The 18,751-nt window shown below is 39.2% G+C and overlaps 2 protein-coding genes and 1 long non-coding RNA gene across 3 annotated transcripts; 1 reads left to right on the top strand and 2 right to left on the bottom strand.

Annotated features, from left to right (window-relative positions):
• Window positions 1–4,936: 4,936 nt before the first annotated feature.
• Window positions 4,937–13,389, bottom strand: LOC135344893 (uncharacterized). The gene is made up of 7 exons (XM_064542183.1): window positions 13,010–13,389; window positions 12,761–12,832; window positions 12,552–12,677; window positions 12,390–12,494; window positions 6,475–6,594; window positions 5,534–5,668; window positions 4,937–5,343 (listed from the first exon to the last, which is right to left on the bottom strand). Exons 1-7 carry the CDS (start codon window positions 13,341–13,343, stop codon window positions 5,012–5,014), a joined length of 1,224 nt encoding a protein of 407 aa, XP_064398253.1. The 5' UTR covers window positions 13,344–13,389; the 3' UTR covers window positions 4,937–5,011.
• Window positions 13,390–14,535: 1,146 nt separating this feature from the next.
• On the bottom strand, window positions 14,536–16,601 carry LOC135345385 (uncharacterized). Its single transcript, XM_064542812.1, has 4 exons — window positions 16,208–16,601; window positions 15,947–16,018; window positions 15,690–15,882; window positions 14,536–15,637 (listed from the first exon to the last, which is right to left on the bottom strand). Exons 1-4 carry the CDS (start codon window positions 16,536–16,538, stop codon window positions 14,596–14,598), a joined length of 1,638 nt encoding a protein of 545 aa, XP_064398882.1. The 5' UTR covers window positions 16,539–16,601; the 3' UTR covers window positions 14,536–14,595.
• A 175-nt stretch (window positions 16,602–16,776) lies between these two features.
• Window positions 16,777–18,575, top strand: LOC135345402 (uncharacterized). The gene is made up of 3 exons (XR_010397736.1): window positions 16,777–17,261; window positions 17,321–17,391; window positions 17,448–18,575. It is a non-coding gene; the product is annotated as an uncharacterized LOC135345402 (long non-coding RNA).
• The last annotated feature ends 176 nt before the right edge of the window (window positions 18,576–18,751 follow it).

Genomic DNA, 18,751 nt, shown 5'->3' with positions numbered 1-18,751 from the left:
CAAGTAGATAATGAGAGATCACAGAAAAATAATTATGCACTTCCGCTTATTGAGGAAGTTGGGGGTGTGTTTCAATTAAAAATTATATGAATATTATTATTATTTTAAAAGTACAAATTGACTTTGTGTGGCCTTACTATCAAGAAGCATTATGTCTAAGTCAGCAGAGTGCAAAGCATTCAATGACTGTCGCAGTAGTCTTCTTATTTGCATCAAGCAGTCTCCTAAAGATGTCAGTGATAAGATATTAGAGTTCCTAGCACCAGCCAATCAAGAATATGTTAGGAATGACACTCATGATGTTGGTGACAAAGCACGATTAATAATTGATGCTGTGGCAAGTCAGATAGAAAATAATCCACAGGTATTCCATTCATTCGTTAGTACTCTTAAAACAGCTGGTGATTTTACGGAGTTTACAGTGCAAAAACTCGATGATGCATTTATACAGAGACAAAATTAATTAGAACAATGTGAGTTGTATAATCAATCCCAGAATCTAACTTGTAGATTGTCAATGATAGTAGTTATAATTATGGGATGACATTAGCCTCGATCCCAGGCCGAGTTTTCGCTTTTATAATGGTTAGGCGAACAACTGGTTCGCCTAACCGTTATAAAAGCGAAAACTCGGCCTGGGATCGAGGCTAGGGATGACATGTAGACAGACTTGTTTTATGTTTCAGTATAATTATACTATAAATTAACTGCATTTCAACATAATGTATATATATATAGGTCAACGTAGCAGGAATCAAAGCAGGAATCAATCAACCTATTATTAAGCTGGAGGTCGATAACAATATTTGTTTACTATTTTTCATCTTGATCCTAGTTGGGCTTTTTTTTTGGCTATCACACAGGGTACAACATTAAAACCCTCTGAGTATCAGCAGAAGATTATTCAAACAGAACCGAGTACTTTGAGTACCGAGTATCAGCCGAGGATTATTCTAATAGAACCGAGTACTGAGTATCAGCAGATGATAAAAGGGATTATTCGAACAGAACTATGTGCTTTGAATACCAAGGGCATGCCAGATAGATATACTATAAGATATACTGGTGTATATCCACTGCCAGCCCTATATCTGTGATCTTTGTTCAAAAATTAACCCTAAGTGGTGCATATGACTCGTTAGACATACGAGTTATTTTATCGGAAAGTTGGGATAATCATCCAAATGTGATTATTTACTACGGATTTATCATGGTATTCTTTCTTACTGGCTGTCAAGGTGATGACATCAACATGGTTAAAGTGAAGACAACATATTCAGAACTAACCTCAAGCAAACATATAGATCAAGCATATTATTTGAGTGGGACTACTCTGTCGTACAGTATTACTGTGTTTCATACATCATTTAGTATCCCTAAAAATTCTTCAGACTGTCTAGCTGTTCTAGTAATATTCGATGATCAAGAACTTTATTTGGAGTTTTTTGACGCTGGAGTACATAATAACTCGCTCAGTGTGATCTGCATTAATGACTATAAAACATCCAAAACAGTAATATTTAAGAAGAATTCGTACTACTCTACTGGTCTGTACGTTTATACATCTACAAACGAATTCACCTTTAATATTAAGATTTCTGGAACTGTGTATAAATATGATATCAAGAAACTTAGGAATAATTTGTATGGTAAATGTGAAACCTATAACTCTGTGGACAATTGTACAATTCAACTAGAGATTTTGGAGGCTTCAACTTCAACTGAATTTTGTCTTCTTGCTGTAGTTGAAGCAGCTGCTTTAAGATCGATGGCTTGCACTACACTTCTAATATTTTTAAGTTTGATATCAGTATTTATTTTGTTATAATTATTATGTAAAAGTGCATGGTTATATGTATGTAGTCAGTTTTGTGTTGCAGATGAATTGTTTTGTGCATGCATGCCTATATAGAATTTCTGTAGCTATACAGTTGCATGCTCTCTTTCTGTTTATATAGAAATGAATTTGTTTATCATAATTATTGCCATGCAGGGGCTGGCAACTATGGGGCGCCGTTTGTACCAATAATTCCTTTTACTGATGTACATGCATGTTATTATTGACTGGTTGACTATAATTTACTAGGCAACCAGTCAACAACTGATTTATTACTTAGGTAATTTGAAGCGCATGCGCACTATCACCCCCAGGCCGTATTTTAATCGGCCTTGAATTGAGACTATAGGTAGGACCAGCTATTTAGCCATGGCTATTTTCTAAAATATATTGCGGCCAAGCTGCTGCCTCATACCCAAGGGTGACGAGAGTGTACTGTAATTAACAAGATCAAACAATAATTAAACATTGAGCTTCACTGGCGTTGGTCTGGTCTATACATTGTACAACTAATAAAACATAGCAGAAGACAACACCCAAAAACAGAGCAAATTAGAGGAATAAAAAAAAATGTGTTTATTGCTGTATCTGAGTTATCAGCAGTGTAATATTCTACAGTTGTTCCTCTTATTCCAAATTGCTGATTAGCAGGTGGCACAAAGCCAACAATACAAAATTCCTGGTTGGTACTCGGAGAAAACTCACAACTTAAATCCTCAAGAGAGCTTATAAAGCAGACAGGGGTCCCTTCTGAAGTGTCATATTGAAGATATGTCCCAACCAACCAAGTGTAAAGAGAAAGTAGTAGCTTCAGTTGGAAAATCTGTATAAACACCAATATAGTAGTACGATGGTCTGTTGAACATTAAAATCTTTGTTCGTGATTTTTCGTTAGCAATGCAATCCATAAAATAGTAATTGTCCAACGAAGAGCTTGAAATGAAGTTTAAGTAATTGGTAAAATCGTCAAAAACAACGAGAGCTATAAAACAAGAATTTGTTGAGGGCACATTGGTGGTGATATTTACAGTAAGTGTAGTGTTTTCTGCCAGATACAACTCAGTAACAGCCTTGCTCTTGATAGTTGGAGAGCTAAAGCTTACATTCACCATCTCATTGAACTCAACGTCCATGAATGCAGCTGAAGAAGAGCAATCGCTTAACTTATAGAAGATAATGGTAACTAAGTCTGTTCCACTAATTTCGGATAGCCTAACAAAGTTAGTCGATGGATCCTGTATTGCGATTAGTGGTACAGATTGCCGGTGAATTTGTACCACATCAGTAGTACCAACGAGTAAATATCTATCGTACAATACTGCACCACATATTCCGAGGATTAAGGAGACAATAAAACAACAACAGCAACTGCAAAAGCATGCTCCCAATGTAATTTGGTAACATTCATTTGTCTCATAGTTTTGTGTTGTATTCTGCACCTGTTTAAGATCAAAGAAGAACATAAAATGCACATAATTATCGTATTATAAAAAAACTACATTCTTGCCTATACTAATGTGCACATGCATCATGCATTACATGCAGTATACCTCTGTATGTGATGTTTGCAAAAACGGTAGTTTATTGCTGCTTGCATTAATTAGAGTGGTGGCCAGGTATTTCATTATCTGCTGGAATCACGAAATTCTGAGGGGTGTTTAGTAATAGTACTTTACTGTACACTTTTCTTACAATATAAAACAAATTTGGTAGTACCTCACTTGCATTAGAGTAATCGGATGTTTCCTGATCTTCAGTATCAGCTGGAACTGTAACATTCTAAGGGATGTTTATACTCTCTTGTTGTTGAAAGACTTCTGTCTCTCCTGTAGAGTAATGCGACATTTTGCACATACAGTATAGCTACTCACTTACCTTTCCTTCTTATTTGAATATCTGCAACATTAGTATGCTCCCCACATACAAACTCAAACTGGTCTGACAGGCTTTGAATACCAGTAAGCAAATCATGAATCTCATCAGGTTCTTCTGGAAGAGGTAACATGTTCTCTTTAATACGGTCTACTATTCTAGGAATTGTAACTTGATTACGATTCTTCAGGATCTTGTGAAGCATTTTATGCAAGCAATAAGAAGTGAACGGTTGGCGAACATGATTGCTACCCTCCATACATTCTGCAAACTGGGTCACTATCTGTACAAGATTACTGTTTTATTACTCTAACCGATTACCCACTATAACAATTTGCTGTTGTTCTATTAATCACCACAAACCCACCACCTTATGTTTCCATGGAAACATTTTGAGTATGTTGTAGCTTGGTCATTCACCTACACATTGGTATCAACACCATTTCTTAGAAATGTTCCAATCGAAAGATATTTACATTTAAGTACAGCTACTCACAAATTTGTGGTAATCTACTCTCTAAGCTGGATGCACTGTAGCTAAATCTACTACTGGTAACCATGGCAAACAGTGCACTTCTAATTTCTTTGTTTTGTTATGTGCAATATAATAACATTATTATTTTCAGTTTCAGGATAAACAGTCGTGTAGTTTATCATAATTATATTGCACTATGTTATATAATTATGCATTATTAATTTTAGTGATTGCCTATATACAATGTGAATCAATTACTCTTATAATTATATACAAACAAAACTGAGTACATGCATGATGTCACTATACTTGAATCGTTTTGCTTAGATCTATATCTATACGTATACACACATGAATAGTAAATGAATCCCTGCATCTATTGCATGACTCCCACGCTATATCTTGGTGGCTACATGCTGTATTCATCTACCGGCAGGGATGGTTATTAATGCCTCTTGGTCACATAATTGCATTTAAGCCTCAAGGCATGACTACCTTTGCAGGCTTCAAAACATTCCCTATACGCTGCCCTCTTAATAATCCTCTCCCCCCTAAATGTGATTATGGTCTGCAATTATAGTTTCTATATTTGCAAATTTAAACTTGCCTTCACACACATCAGCTTATCATGAGTAGCTGATGTAGTAATTAATTTTTCACAGATTGAATTTTAGAAACTATGGCTGATCTCTTTGACTCCAACTGCGCGTCTGTCACTGCATGGCCCCGACTCACTAATTATTAAGATATACCTACGTAGATAGGTATTTGGCCATAATTATAATTTGCACACAAACATTGTTCTATATATATACGTTTACAAATGCCTACAATTCATCATGATCTCTATGTAGATCTGACAGCTGACCTTCAATATCATATACTAAACTACTCAAACCAGACTCTTCTATAACGTCAATCAATGTTCCCCATGTAACAGGGAGTTTGCCTTTCCCACTCAGCCAGTCCCTTAGAATTCTATCAGCAATATCCTTGGTTTCATGATGATGACTCGTTTCTAGAATATCAACGTCATTGGATCCTTCAAGCAAAAGTTGGCCCACTTTTCTGTAGTCAAGGACAATATTGGAGGCGAAATCGATTGTTTTTCCAGTCCTCAGTTTGAAGCTACGAAGCTGTGTCATTTTAGGACGATCACCTACATGTATAATAGAACACAGTGCAAAAATTAATACTATAATTATAGCAGTTGTGAAAAATAGAGTACTCCCAGTGAAAGAGCTAAGGAGTGCATGGGAGATCTGATGAAGGTGATGTATACTATGGGCTATCATTACGCTCATAAATATCAAGATGCTATTAAGTTGAATGGTACTGCAATTGCATACCTCTAGTAATGATAGTGCCAGTTAGCTTGCCAGTGTAGGCTGGTATTACAGAGGGTGCGGTTTTAGGCGGGTCTGCAGTGGTAAAATATCTGGGAGGGATTGTGGCCATTTCAAGAGGTGGAGGATCTGCAAAGGCTAAAGAAACATCCATAATCGAAATAAGATGGAAATATGTGTCCAACATGTGGATTTATAAAGAAAAAAGATGAAACGCTCAAAGAAGTTCATTAAACTGTTACAATAAATTAGTGCCTATAAGGTAAAATGAGTCCTTCCTCCTCTGGTAAACACTGCATGCTCTACAATAGATACTATTGCCCCCACCCCCAATTATAATTTATATCAGGACATACAGCGGTTTTCAGAGTTCTTGCATTTCAGTGTCTAGAGCAGAAGTACCTGTCACGTGAATGGTTACGTAATACACTAGCCATTCAAAACCAAGTTTTCTCGATTTGCGTTAAGCTGGGAGAAAATCGATCTAGGAAGGCTTTGCAAATCTTTGCACCACAGCTAGCTCTAGCTAGCTGAAGCTGAAAGTTATATCTTTGAGCAGTTCCAATAGTTTTGTGAGCTACTACTACTAGACACACAGGACTGGACGTCTGGAGCTAAGACAGATTTTGATGTCCATATGACTCTCATTTAATAGCTTGCAGCAAAACAAAATGAGCGGACAGGCCGGGTAAAGCCACTTCAAACAGTTCTTTAATACTGGGAAGCTACACTCCTATTTTCAGTAGTCTCTAGTTAGTACTAAATAGATCGAAAATTTACAAGTCAGAGTAAAAACACTTGCCTGACTCAGCAATATTAATGTTAGTGTGATGTAATGTTACAAAAATATCACGTGACAGGTACTTCCGCTCTAGACATTGAGATGCAAGAACTCTGAAAATCGCTGTACGTACATGTACATTGTACCATCCATGCACACTCACCTTTTTGTGGAGTGAAAGAGTAGACAGCAAGGGCAATTAAGCCAATCAATGTAACACTGAAAGTTACACTAATACGAGTACAACAGTTACAACACCGGGGTGACTCATTTAGTTCTTGGCCTGCATGGGTATGATACAAAAACAATAAAATGTCACTATAATTATAAAATTACGGACACTCTTACACTACGAGTGCTGCAAGCTGCGCTGTGCTAATGTCTCTCACCATGTTTCGCTTTCGCTTAAAAGTATTAGAAGAGGTAATTATTTTGCTTTGTGTAATAGTTGTGACACACACGAATGCCACATGGGATATATTGACTCAGTAAGTGACTTAGGCCCGGCCCCAAGGGCAAAGGCACTAAGGGGCGTAGTCAGGATTTTGGAGAAAGGGGTGCATGTATAGATGAAAGAGGACGCGAAGCACCCAATTTTTAGCCGCACAGCGCCGAAATTTGACTTTTGAAACTTGGTTAACCAGAAGCCACACCTCTTATAATGACGTTATAATTAACTTATCTGTCAAATTGGGCTGGCTGAACCTTTATTTGCCTAAGAGAAGCTGGCCACGATCACAAAAGAGGAACGATTTAAGCCAGAATAGCTCACAGTTTAGAGACTGAATCGTTTTCCTTGCTATAACAGCCTAACTGCAGCAAAATTAGACTCGCAAGCCACTCCCTTTTCTCTATTGGACGGGGGCGAGAGAAACGGGACTAGTGACTCTGGGCTACAGCTTGAGCCTTCTGTCTCTACCAGAATTTGGGTAGAGATTATTCATTGGTTTTTCCACGTGATTCAAAAATTGCGTGAGGTTAAATAGAATTGTGTAGCCTGCAAAAATGCTCGCGGGCCTCTTAGCTACAGTTTGAGAATGGATGTTAGTGCTAGAAAAGAGAAGATTAAAGAGTAACAACGACATCAGGCATTCAGCTAGGATATAGTCATAAGAGACCAGCAGAGATTAGCTGTGTTTCAGTTCTATATGATGTGAACTGGCACCCGAAAGTCAGTGTGTTACATTGGTTGCCCAAGGCTTTTAATAACCTGTACAATTAATACAATACAGATAATGGCAGAGGGCAGCAGTTAAATTGAGACAGCCATGGAGTAGTTGTCAGGCTGCCACTCCTCGGTTCAAAAAAGGTAGTCTCGCGGATCCAGACCCTGAATAAGGAAGGGTCAGGTGAATTTCACCGTACAGAGTTGTGTTGACCGCACCACAAATATTGTGGCGCTCTAAGTGGCTGATAAGTGTTTGTAGTAAGTTATGAAACCGCACAGCTGCACCGCTAGCTAAAATAGATTTGGCAAATCTGGTTTCACACATCTGTCCTCCACCCACTAACCACTTATCAATGCAAACAGCCACTTAGACCGCTGCACAAGTAGCTAATGTGTAATTTGCCAGACAATATTAAACATATTGGCTGGTCTATGAGACTACAAAAAAGGACTGTCAAGATTTCTACGTTCATCAGCTGTTCCATGCTAATCCACAAGTTGTGGCACAACAGATACTGTGGTACAAGGATCTATAATATCAAAAGGCTGGCTAGATAGATCTGTGTACTTGTCTTTAACTTTGACTCTACTTTGACGCATCAGAATATAATTTGCACGTGACATTATTCATTCCTGATTTACATAAGCTGTAGCCCAAGTCCCTTTTCTCCCGCCCCCGTCCAATCAGAGAAAAGGGAGAAAATCTGGAAGAGAAGGGGTGCTCAGCTGGATAATCAGATACATTTCTCTGTGATTTGTATACTGGACTCAGGCTGGTTAGGGGTGCTCGAGCACCCCCTGGCTACGCCCTGGACTATACTGAGCCAATAATATCCAATGTGCGCACACGCACGAGTGAAGCTGTGTACTGTTAATTTCCCAATCTCGTGCTTAGACTGGAAATCACGCCCCTTTCTTTAGGGAAAGAGACTGGCCAGGTGACTACTAGAGGAGGTAGTCTCGCACCAGCCCTAAGTGGTTACAATAATGTGAAAACCAACTACCCATGACACTTCTCTCTCTTTCTGTGATCTTCTGGGATAGTCTTATAACATAAATAAGCCATTATTGTAGCTGGAAACTGTAGCAAGTTGGGCAACAAGAGGCTGCTTTGCATAACTTCTTTTCCTTCTTTTTGCCTCCAATTGACCGCAGCAGTTAACACGCCAAGAAATCTTCGGCGTGTCGACACAACTTGTACATAGGAAGTTCACCAGACCCATGTTATCGACCTAGCGTTCAAATAGAAAACATCCGGGGCTGGCTGCGCGAGACTACAGAGGAGGTCCAACAGGCGCGGTGCAGCTCAAGTAATTAGCCTCTGATTACTCTCAGCAAAAACATACGACGTGGGCGGATAATTATTGCTCAATCAAAAGCTATTGCTTGAGCTGCACCGCGCCTGTCGTACCTCCTCTGGGTGACTACCAACGACTCGTCCCAAAGGAATGTTTGGAATGTAGTGTGGCATGAATGCGTGGGAGAAATTTAAACCACAATTATTGCACACTAAACATAAATTTGATTTTTTTCGAGTACATGTAGGCTAATAGCTGTACAGCACTGCCAGTATAAATTATATGGCTACTACCATAAGATATATACAAGAAGCTGTTTGGATAAGTCTAGTTGGATAAGTTGTCTACCAGTACTTTCAAGAATCAATTGCTAAACTGAGTTACTCTGCAAGCAGCTAACTTGGCTGGCTACAAGGCACTGCAAAAAGAACAGACAGAAGCTTTTGTGAACTTTGTTAGTGACAAAGATGTATATTTGTCTCTCTGCCAACTGGTTATGGCAAGTCCCTTTGCTTTGCCCTATTTCCAGCAATATTTGATGGGATTCTATTTACAGTGGTATCATTGCCACAGGCAAGACAAGAACTCGGTACATCCAGGTGACAGCTAGCTCCAGACTCGGACATCTTTAAGTTTTGCAGCAGTTGTGATTGAAATTAAGTTTGCGTAGGTGGCTGAGCTAGTTGTGTGATAATTATCCGCAACACTGGTGATCATACCCTTTTTCCTGAATCACTTTCGCAACATTTTGGGCGCAACGTTGATAGTCACTAGCCTCGTTCCCAGGCCTTACCTTTTCTTGCTATTGTCATCAATAGCTGAATTCTTCGCTGAGGAAAGCCAATCTTCAGTTCTGCTTGTATAGACTTGTTATTTCTCAGTCTTAACGTCTGGCCGTGTAGCGTGTTCTGTTAACTCAGCAAGTGTTTCTGTGCAGCAAAGTGAAAATACTGAAGTCTCTTTTGAAAATGAGGAAATCAAGGTGACTAAAGCTATTGTGTTCTAATTATTAGCTAGACGCCTAGTCTCGCGAGCAGCCGTCGAAGGGGGAAGGACGCCTGGTCGAACCCGCCGCTTTCCATGGCCCTGTTTCGGAATGCTGTCGCACCAATCAGATTGCCAGATTTCTAATAATTAAGGGTGTGGTTTTACGTAACCTGTAGAAAGGAAGTGTGTGCTATAAAGATAAGCAGCTAGATCAGAAGCCTAGAAGCTAGATTACTCTGCACAAAAGAGTCAGCTGCTGCTATTCGTGACAGTGTTGCTGCCATAAAGCTAGGTTATAAGGAGCTCAAACCCAATCAAAAGCTTGCTGTAAAAGTGTTGATAAAAGATTTTGTGAAGAATGTTGTGGAATGGTACCTAGAAACTTGTTTGTCTGGGAACAGCTCTTGAGGGAAATATGTGTTCTGTAGCCATTCTTTTAGAGAATAATACTCTTTGCAGACTATTAAAATACTGTGTTTTTCTTTGTTCAATATTTATTATGACGTGCTCTGACAATACTTAACATTAATCAATTATAGTGACGTGGTATGACAACAATAATAATGATATTTATACACATGTCACATTCCTGAGTATCACGGAAAAGCGGTGGGTTCAACCAGACGTCCTTCCCCCTTTGACAGCTGCTCGCGAGACTACTAGACGCCTAGTTAAAAATGATAGTTTTTACGCTTTACTGATTTATTCATAGACAGTAGAGGATCTATTATGGTCTATACTCCTCATTAGCTATTGATAAGGTTAATATCAATGCTATATACCATACTCCACACCACCCCTCCCAACAATTAAATACTCTAAAGTTGCGTGATTGTCTTGTTTGTGTGCAGATTTCATCAGCTGATGACAGTGCTATAGTGGTGGTTTTGCTACATATACGTATTGAATCATTAATCCAAAGAACAAAGGAGGTGAAGTACTGGTCAATGATATCAACATGAAGGAAGTTTTTACATCAGTAAACGCTTTAAAGAGTAAACTGTGTCATATATGCTTTTTCTGAGTATACTGAGGAATGCGATACTATATGCTTGGGTACAAACCCCCAGGTCACGGAATGAAAGGAAAACAGGAAAAGATTACCACAGATGTGGAATTGTCAGACATGAGACTCACAAGAAGAAAAAAGGATGCTGTGGCCCTTAAGTGCAGGCCTTTTTGCACTGTCACTATATTCTTGTTAGTTCTAGTGGTAGCTTTAGTTGCATGACCTTATTTAGTAAGTTCTGTATTAGAAATTTCTTCTGGTTTTCCGTTTTGTATAAATAGCATTGTGTGTCTCTGTGTGTTTACTGATTCCGATTTGTTGTTATCTGAACCTCTGTCCGTCTGACCTAGCTAATCTAATAGAGGCATTAGACTGAAAACTACTCCCTTCGCTCTGGGCTCTGGGACTGGAAAGTTGCTGTGTTGAGAGTTGTCCCGTTGGAATGCAATTAGAACAAACCACAAAATGCGTAATGAGTGGGTGATATTATTTCAGCCTCGATAACAGACCGCCAGTGATGTACTTGTACTCGAGGCCGATAATATTTTGTGCAGTATAAATACTAGCCTCTAGACCAGGCCAATTAATCGGCCTGGATTCGAGGCTATATAAATACGGTCATGCATAGCGCATGTAGTTAGAGTGTGGGCGGTGGCACATGAGTATTTGTGACATTTACATTCTTGTGGCAGCGTGACATTCTTCATGCACTGGTCAACACAGCAGCTTGGCAGTAGCCTCGAGACCAGGCCGTTCGTTGTCTGAAAGAACGCCTGGTCAAGTTCCAATGTACAACTGGTCCAGGAATTTCTTGGACCAATAATTGCCCGCACAATTAAGGTGTATTACCCATGAATATATCATTATGATGCTGTAAACCGCTGACTCAGCTAGGCGAGTTGTACATTGGAACTTGACCATGCGTTCTTTCAGATAACGAATGGCTGGTCTCGAGGCTAGCTTGCCAGTCCCTTTCTCCCGAGAGAAGGGGAGTGGTTTCCAGTCTACCGAGGCATTAGATCCCCTGCCAACAAGAAGAGGCAACATGTTCTCTTTAATGTGACCTACTATTCCAGCGATTGAAATTTCTTTAAGATGTTGTGAACTGCTTTTAACGAGTAATAAAAAGTAAACGGCGGCCAAACATGATTGCTACTCTCCATGCACTCTGCAAACTGGGTCACCATTTGAATAGCTGATGAGCCATCGTAATTTTGTAGTTGTGGTTGGAGTTGATTCATTGCAAGCAATTCTGAGTAAGTATATGACCGTGTGAGCTACCTTTTCTAGGATCGACTCGCCCTGACACTATATATAGAAGATCTATCACAGTTGGTTTGTCATTTAACTCAAGGGCCAATCCCAGTACAGTGTACTCGTGCTTGTTAAGGGCATCAGGATTACAAGTCGGTAAGCTAAGCAGGTACTTTACTATTGGGATATTGCCGCATTGATATGCTTTATAAGGGGCGTGTTCCCATCTTCATCCACTGCTGCAACATCGCAATGGTGATTATCAATGAGGCTATACACAATAAAAATATTATGATACCATTCCACCCAGTTTTTGCGACATGCAAGATGAAGCAGAATTTTGCCGTCTGCATCAGACACACCTCTCAGATCAATGGACTGACTTTCAGCTTGGGATAGAAGCTTAACAGTTGTTTCCAATTCTCCATTTTGGAAGGTTTGTAGCAATCGTCCTTTGAATGTATCAACTGCAATTGTGATATTGCTTTATATTATGGTATAATAATATGACATAATTTATATACCAGTGGGGGCTTCCTGTCGACTTGTTGCAGCTGCTCTGAGGTCCGCTCCCACTTCAGTGTCATCAAGAGGGTGCTCTAATGGATCAGGTAGTGTCCCTCCATTGTCCATGGTAGGTAACTCAAGAACTATATACAAGAAAAGCAAGTATATGACTATATAATTATATTATTATTATGACTACTGATATAGACATTGATTATAATTATACCTGACCCAGTTTCTTCAGTCATCACTGGCCTGAGTAATGGTTGTAGTAGAATCATTGGATCGTTCTCATATCCTGCAAAGATTATTGGATGACTTGTAAGTAAATGTATGAATCGCGTGCACTAAAGAGATCCCTTCTTGAAATATTTTTATACAACCTTTGATGACATAAAAGAGGTCTATACAAGGTCATCCAGATATACATGGCGGATTGACCATGAGTTGGGTTTTCTAAGCTGTTACAACTCACCATCATCTTCCATTCTTTGAGTTTGATCGCTCTTTCGTCTCTGTAATGCACCGTTAAGTTTTTGCACTGCAGCCTTCGTAAAACTACCAGCTGCTTTGAGAGCACTAATGAATGAATTGAAAACCTTTGGATTGTTTTCTATCTGGAGCAGCACAGCATCAAGTATTCTTCGTGCTTTGTCACCAGCATCATGAGTGTCATTCTTGAGATACTCTCGATCGTCTGGTGCAAGGATCTCTAAATGATCGCTGACATCTTTGGGAGACTGCTTAATACAAGTAAGAAGACTGCTGTTACAGTCCTTGATTGCTTTGTACTCCGCTGACTCAGACATGACGCTTGACAGTAAGTGAGCTTTTAGGTGAGTGAACCCCACCCCCAATCTTAGGTACTCAGTCTACGTCTATAAGACTACAAATTTGGCTTCAAATGATGTAATTGTGGTTTTGCATCATAGTGAGTAAATTTCCTTGTGGTTACATAACAATTCTGTTTGTGGCTTGTAAGTTATAGTTATAACACGGGCACAAGGGATGTATGGAATATATTGCACTGAAGCACAAGGGCGCCAGCCCCGAGGGCTGAGTGCAATATATGCCATGCAGCCCGAGTGAACGTGTTATAACTAGTTTATATCCCGAGGGCATAGCAACATAACACTGTCCTAGTAACACAATATAAGACAGAGACAACTCTAGACACAGCTCCATCTCTTCTCTCTTCTAGACGCCAGTATCTGCAGCGTATAAGATTGGCATGACCGACGAATGGCTTGACATAAAATTGTTGGAGTTTTAACTGAAATCTGCAAAACAGCCCCACCCCACTTCTGGTGCTGCAAAACAGCCCCGCCCCACTTACTGCTGCAAAGAAACAGCCCCACCCCACTACTCAGTGAATACTAGCTGCTGGTCTACGCTCGGCCTCATAACCAAGCCAAGAAAGCTCGCTTCTACACTGCTGCAAAACAGCTCATGCCCCCAGCAAAAAGAGCCACTTCTTATGAGTGCTACGGTGAAGCAGAATTGACATGCATCACGATGTCGAGGACTAGGTCGATCTAGGAACACAGAATCTTCCACAAAATAAATCTTGGACAATTTTAAAACCTGCACGGTTGCAAGAAGAAACTCCAGCAGTGCTGAACATTCATTCCTGCATGGCTGGACATACTTTGATACTTGTTATTTCTCATGTGTATTAATTTAATTTTAATTTAATTGTCTGTCTAATTGCCAGAGGGGCGTTTTGCGGTCAGTGCAATATGACTTTCAGCAGTGCAATATGCTTCATATTGCACTTGGCAACAACGTAGCAACGGGATATAAGTATAATTATTATCTCTCTGCTGTAGATTGACTACCCGTGCAATGGGGGCTTTCATTAGTCCAGTGGACTCACCTCCAACCCCAACAGTGCATGAAGGAGAAATTAATTTTCGTTTAACTTAGTGACAGTACAGCCGTATATATATAGTAGCTAAATTAGCTGCAACTATGACTTAATTCACTATAGATGCAAATGTATATTTTTCTCAATATGAACCAATTTAAACCAATTAACATAAAGTGCATGATAATGAACAGTTAGTGCAAAAGCCTAAACTTTGGATAGCAGTAAACAAAAAACACAATACAAATAACAATCGTAAGGAATATTAGAGGAAGATAAAAATAAAAATTAATGCTGGTGTCTGAGTTAACAGCGGCGTAAAAGTCTACAGCTGTTACTTTTATTCCAAGTAATGTAGCACTAGGTGGTATAGAACCAACAATACAGGTTTGCTGGTTGGTATTCGGATATAATTTTATTTCACAACTTAAATCGTCACGAGAGTCTATAGAGCAACCAGCATTCTCGTTTGAAATGTTGTATTGAAGATATGTTCCGAGAAAGTGTAAAGAGAAAGTAGTAGCTTCAATCGGAATGTCTGTGTACACACCGATATAGTAGTATGATGGTTTGTCGAATGTCATGATCATAGCTTGTGATTTGTTGTTCTCAATACATCCTTTGTAATAGAAATTTTCGACTAAAGAAGAGCTTGAAATGAAGTTTAAGAAATTGTTAAAATCATCAAAAACGAGGAGAAATGCATTACAATGACCGACTGAATAGTTTGAGAGGACTTCAGTGGTGATATCTACAGTAAGTGTAGTATTACTTGCCAGATACAACTCAGTAACAGCCTTGCTCTTTTCAGTCAGAGAGTCAAAGCTTGCAGTCACAATCTCATTGATATCAACATCTATGAACGCAGCTGAAGAAGAGCAATTCCTCAATGTATAGAAGCTAATGGGGACAAAGTCTGTTCGGTTGGTTGGTACTGAGAATCTAAGACTATCAAAAGTTGATGGATTGTCGAGTATTCCAATCAGTGGCACAGATTTCCGGTGAATTTGTGCCACATTGGTAGTACCAACGAGTGAATAGCCATCGTACAATAGTGAACCTAAAAAGCCTAGTACAAACAAGAACAAGAATCCAACAAATAAGCTTAAGAAACAATTGTAACATTTGTTTTTATGGGCTAGCTTTTCTTTTGGCTTTGTAATTTCACGCTTTTGTTGAGGTTTTGTTTGGCTTCTTATGTTCACGTTTACTTGGATGTTGAACTCCCTGTTAATGCTGGAGATTAATTAGATACTGGATTATCATCAGTTACACTGAATTGCCATACCTATGCAGATGAGGGTCTGAATAACTTGCATCGGTATTGTGGTCAGGTCCTCCCTCATCTATATCATTACCAGGGTCATCAATAGCAGATATACTGTACATCATACAAGTAGGGGCTCCTTGCCGACTTGTTGCAGCTGCTCTGATTAGTTTATTTCCATCATCATCGTCCCTGGAGGGTAACTCAGGAAAGCCTACAAGAAATAATGCTGAGTTCTGCATTTATGACTTTTATCATAATAATAATAGCGAAAATACCTGTGCCAGTTCCCTCAGCCATGACAAACCCAGGTAATGGTTGTAGCAGGCTCAATGGATAGCTTTCGTATCCTGCATAAATGTGTGATATACACTGGGGCTAAACTTGATTAGTGATTGCATGTATAATTATAAAGTTTTTATATAGCATCCATAAAATCTAATCTAGTGAGCTCAGTAGTAGCTATACACACTGTAGTCTATAGCTATATGAAGTAGACGCATAGTATACAGGCATGTGATGGTAGGCATTCAAATCACCGTATTTAGACTCAGCTTCAATCTTTTCATATTCCTCCCGGAGCGACTTCACAAGGTCGCAATACAGCAATTCATTTTTACCGAGAATTAACAGAAATTTTTCATAGAACTCTGGATAACACTTGACTTTGCTTTCAATGTTGTCCACTAGCAATATTGCCTTATCTCTTTTGGTTCGGTCTAGCTCATTGATTTTAGCTTTCGTATCTTCGAATATAAAGCGATGCTGGAATAATGAGACAGCCATCTGCTTTGGGTCTTGAGCAATTTCAGAGACCAGCTTTTCATGACAGCTCACAAGAGCTTCATAACCTATGTTCAATTGGGCCATAAATTGTGGTATTAGACAACTTAGATAAACAAACAAACATTTAACTTTTGGGGGTGGGGCTCGCTGCAGTAGAGAAGGGGGGGGCCAGAGGACCTTAGAAAGTGGGCGTGTCAAATAAAAAGATGTGTTGCGCTAGCCTCGAATCCAAGCTTAAAATAATCAGCCTGGATTCGAGGCTACGCGCGCGTGGACTGCAATTAGGGCTCTGTTTATACTGGGTCAATTGCAACACATGCATTCACATGCAAAGGATCAGTTTGTAGCTATAGATATAAATAATAAATGGATTCCAATAATCTTAGTGCAGTCTATGAAGTAATATTTCAAGCTAGAGCCAAATGGAAGCAGATGTTCTTAGCTCCAATGCTACTATTTGAAACTATCAATATAAGATGTCGTGAAGATCCTGATAACTGCTATCTTGAGGGTCTATCAGAGTGGTTAAAAGGTGGTGAGAGAAGCTGAACAGACATGTTTGAGGCTCTCTCACGCTCTAGTGTTGGGCACAATGATCTCGCTAAGGTGGTCGAAAGACGTCTCACTAAAGCTACCGGAAATACTGAATACAGACTGAGTTCCTCTTCACTGGCAACTAATGGTTAGTGCTATAGTACATACCTGCTCGGAATTACAATCATTTTTATTAAGCGTCTGATAGCGGCATAATAGAAATGACCAACATCAATTCAGTGAAGCGAAGAAGTTCCATTGATCTCATCAAAGGTATATTAACTCTAGACACTTCTATATAATTATTCACAACATGAATGCACTGAATGCAGATCACACAAGCAAAGCTGACACCAATCATGGAGAAATATCCAGCACTGGCGATCAGTCTCTAGTAACAACGGTAAGCCTAAACTAGCATTACATTGAATGTATTATTAATTCAACTTTTTTCATCAGCATTCAAGGCGATGCAAATGGTCGTGGCTGTTGACGATAATAATCTTACTGGTTGTCATTGTGGTACTAACAGTGGTGGTCTTAGCAGTCTTACTGCCTGTTCTCACACTAGAACTATCTCATTCTGATACGTCAACTCTGCCAACTACTGGTACTACTGGTTTTGAAGAGCCTACATTTCCTACAACTCTTGCTGTAACAGACATGAATATACTGTTCTTTCTGCATCACCCCTAAACATCAATGTAAACAGCATATATCAACTTCCTGAAATGTCAGCAATCTTTGTTAGCTCGTTTATCAAGAGTACCCATGACTCGATAAGTTTCAGTGTAATTGAAAAGAACCGGATTTCTCGAGGATTTCTCATTGACTTCACAGTCAACGATTGTCAAGAATTGGATGTTGACCGTGTTGCTGTGAATAAACCGATCTCCTTCAGCGTAACTAGACCAATACAACACGTTGACAAAGGTTATTATTTGAATGGGTCCAGTCTAACATATTCAATTACCCCATCTCAAGGTATTGTGTCCAGCTCATGTGATTGCCCAGTTATTCTAGTGGTATATGATAACCAGGAAGAATACATCAAGTTTCTGAATGAGAAGACTGATGTACAAACTGGTTTTCTGTTCAAATTTTGCTTAAACCGAAGTCGGTTGTCTGCGAAGATAGTGCTCAATAAAAACTCCTATATTTATATGCTGGTCTGGTGATCTGTACTACTATTGTACCTACTACCATCAATCTACGCATCTCTGGAATTTCTCACCAATATAATATTCATGAGATTGCGGAGAAATCTTTGAGTACGTGCACTGTCATTTTTTATGGCGATAACATCGTCCGCTGTACCATTTCACTATATCTACTAGTATGACTGATGAAAAAGATGAACTGTGTGTTGTTGCCATAGTACCTCCGAGACCAACTACTAGTGCTACTACTACTATTGCTACTACTACTGATAACCATGGCAAACAGTGCACTTCTAATTTCTTTATTTTGTTATGTGCAATAACATTATTATTTTCAGTTTCAGGATAAACAGTCGTGTAGTTTATCATATAATTATTGTATATATGCATGATGATTGTGATTGCTTGTACAATGTGAATCAATTACTCTTATACAAACAAAGCTGCCCTCTTAATAATCCCCCCTAATTGCATGCAATTATGGTCTGCAAGTAAGCGTAATAATATTATTGGGCTTGTGTCACTGTGTGTGCATGTGGAAATCAACTCCACATTTCATGTAGATTTAGTCTTATTACCTGCTTACATATAACCCATATGCAC

This window comes from Halichondria panicea, chromosome 12 (genome assembly GCF_963675165.1).
Source record: "Halichondria panicea chromosome 12, odHalPani1.1, whole genome shotgun sequence".
Lineage (NCBI taxonomy): Eukaryota > Metazoa > Porifera > Demospongiae > Suberitida > Halichondriidae > Halichondria > Halichondria panicea.
Note: the sequence above shows the minus strand (reverse complement) of the source record. Positions and strands in the feature narration are given on the sequence as shown.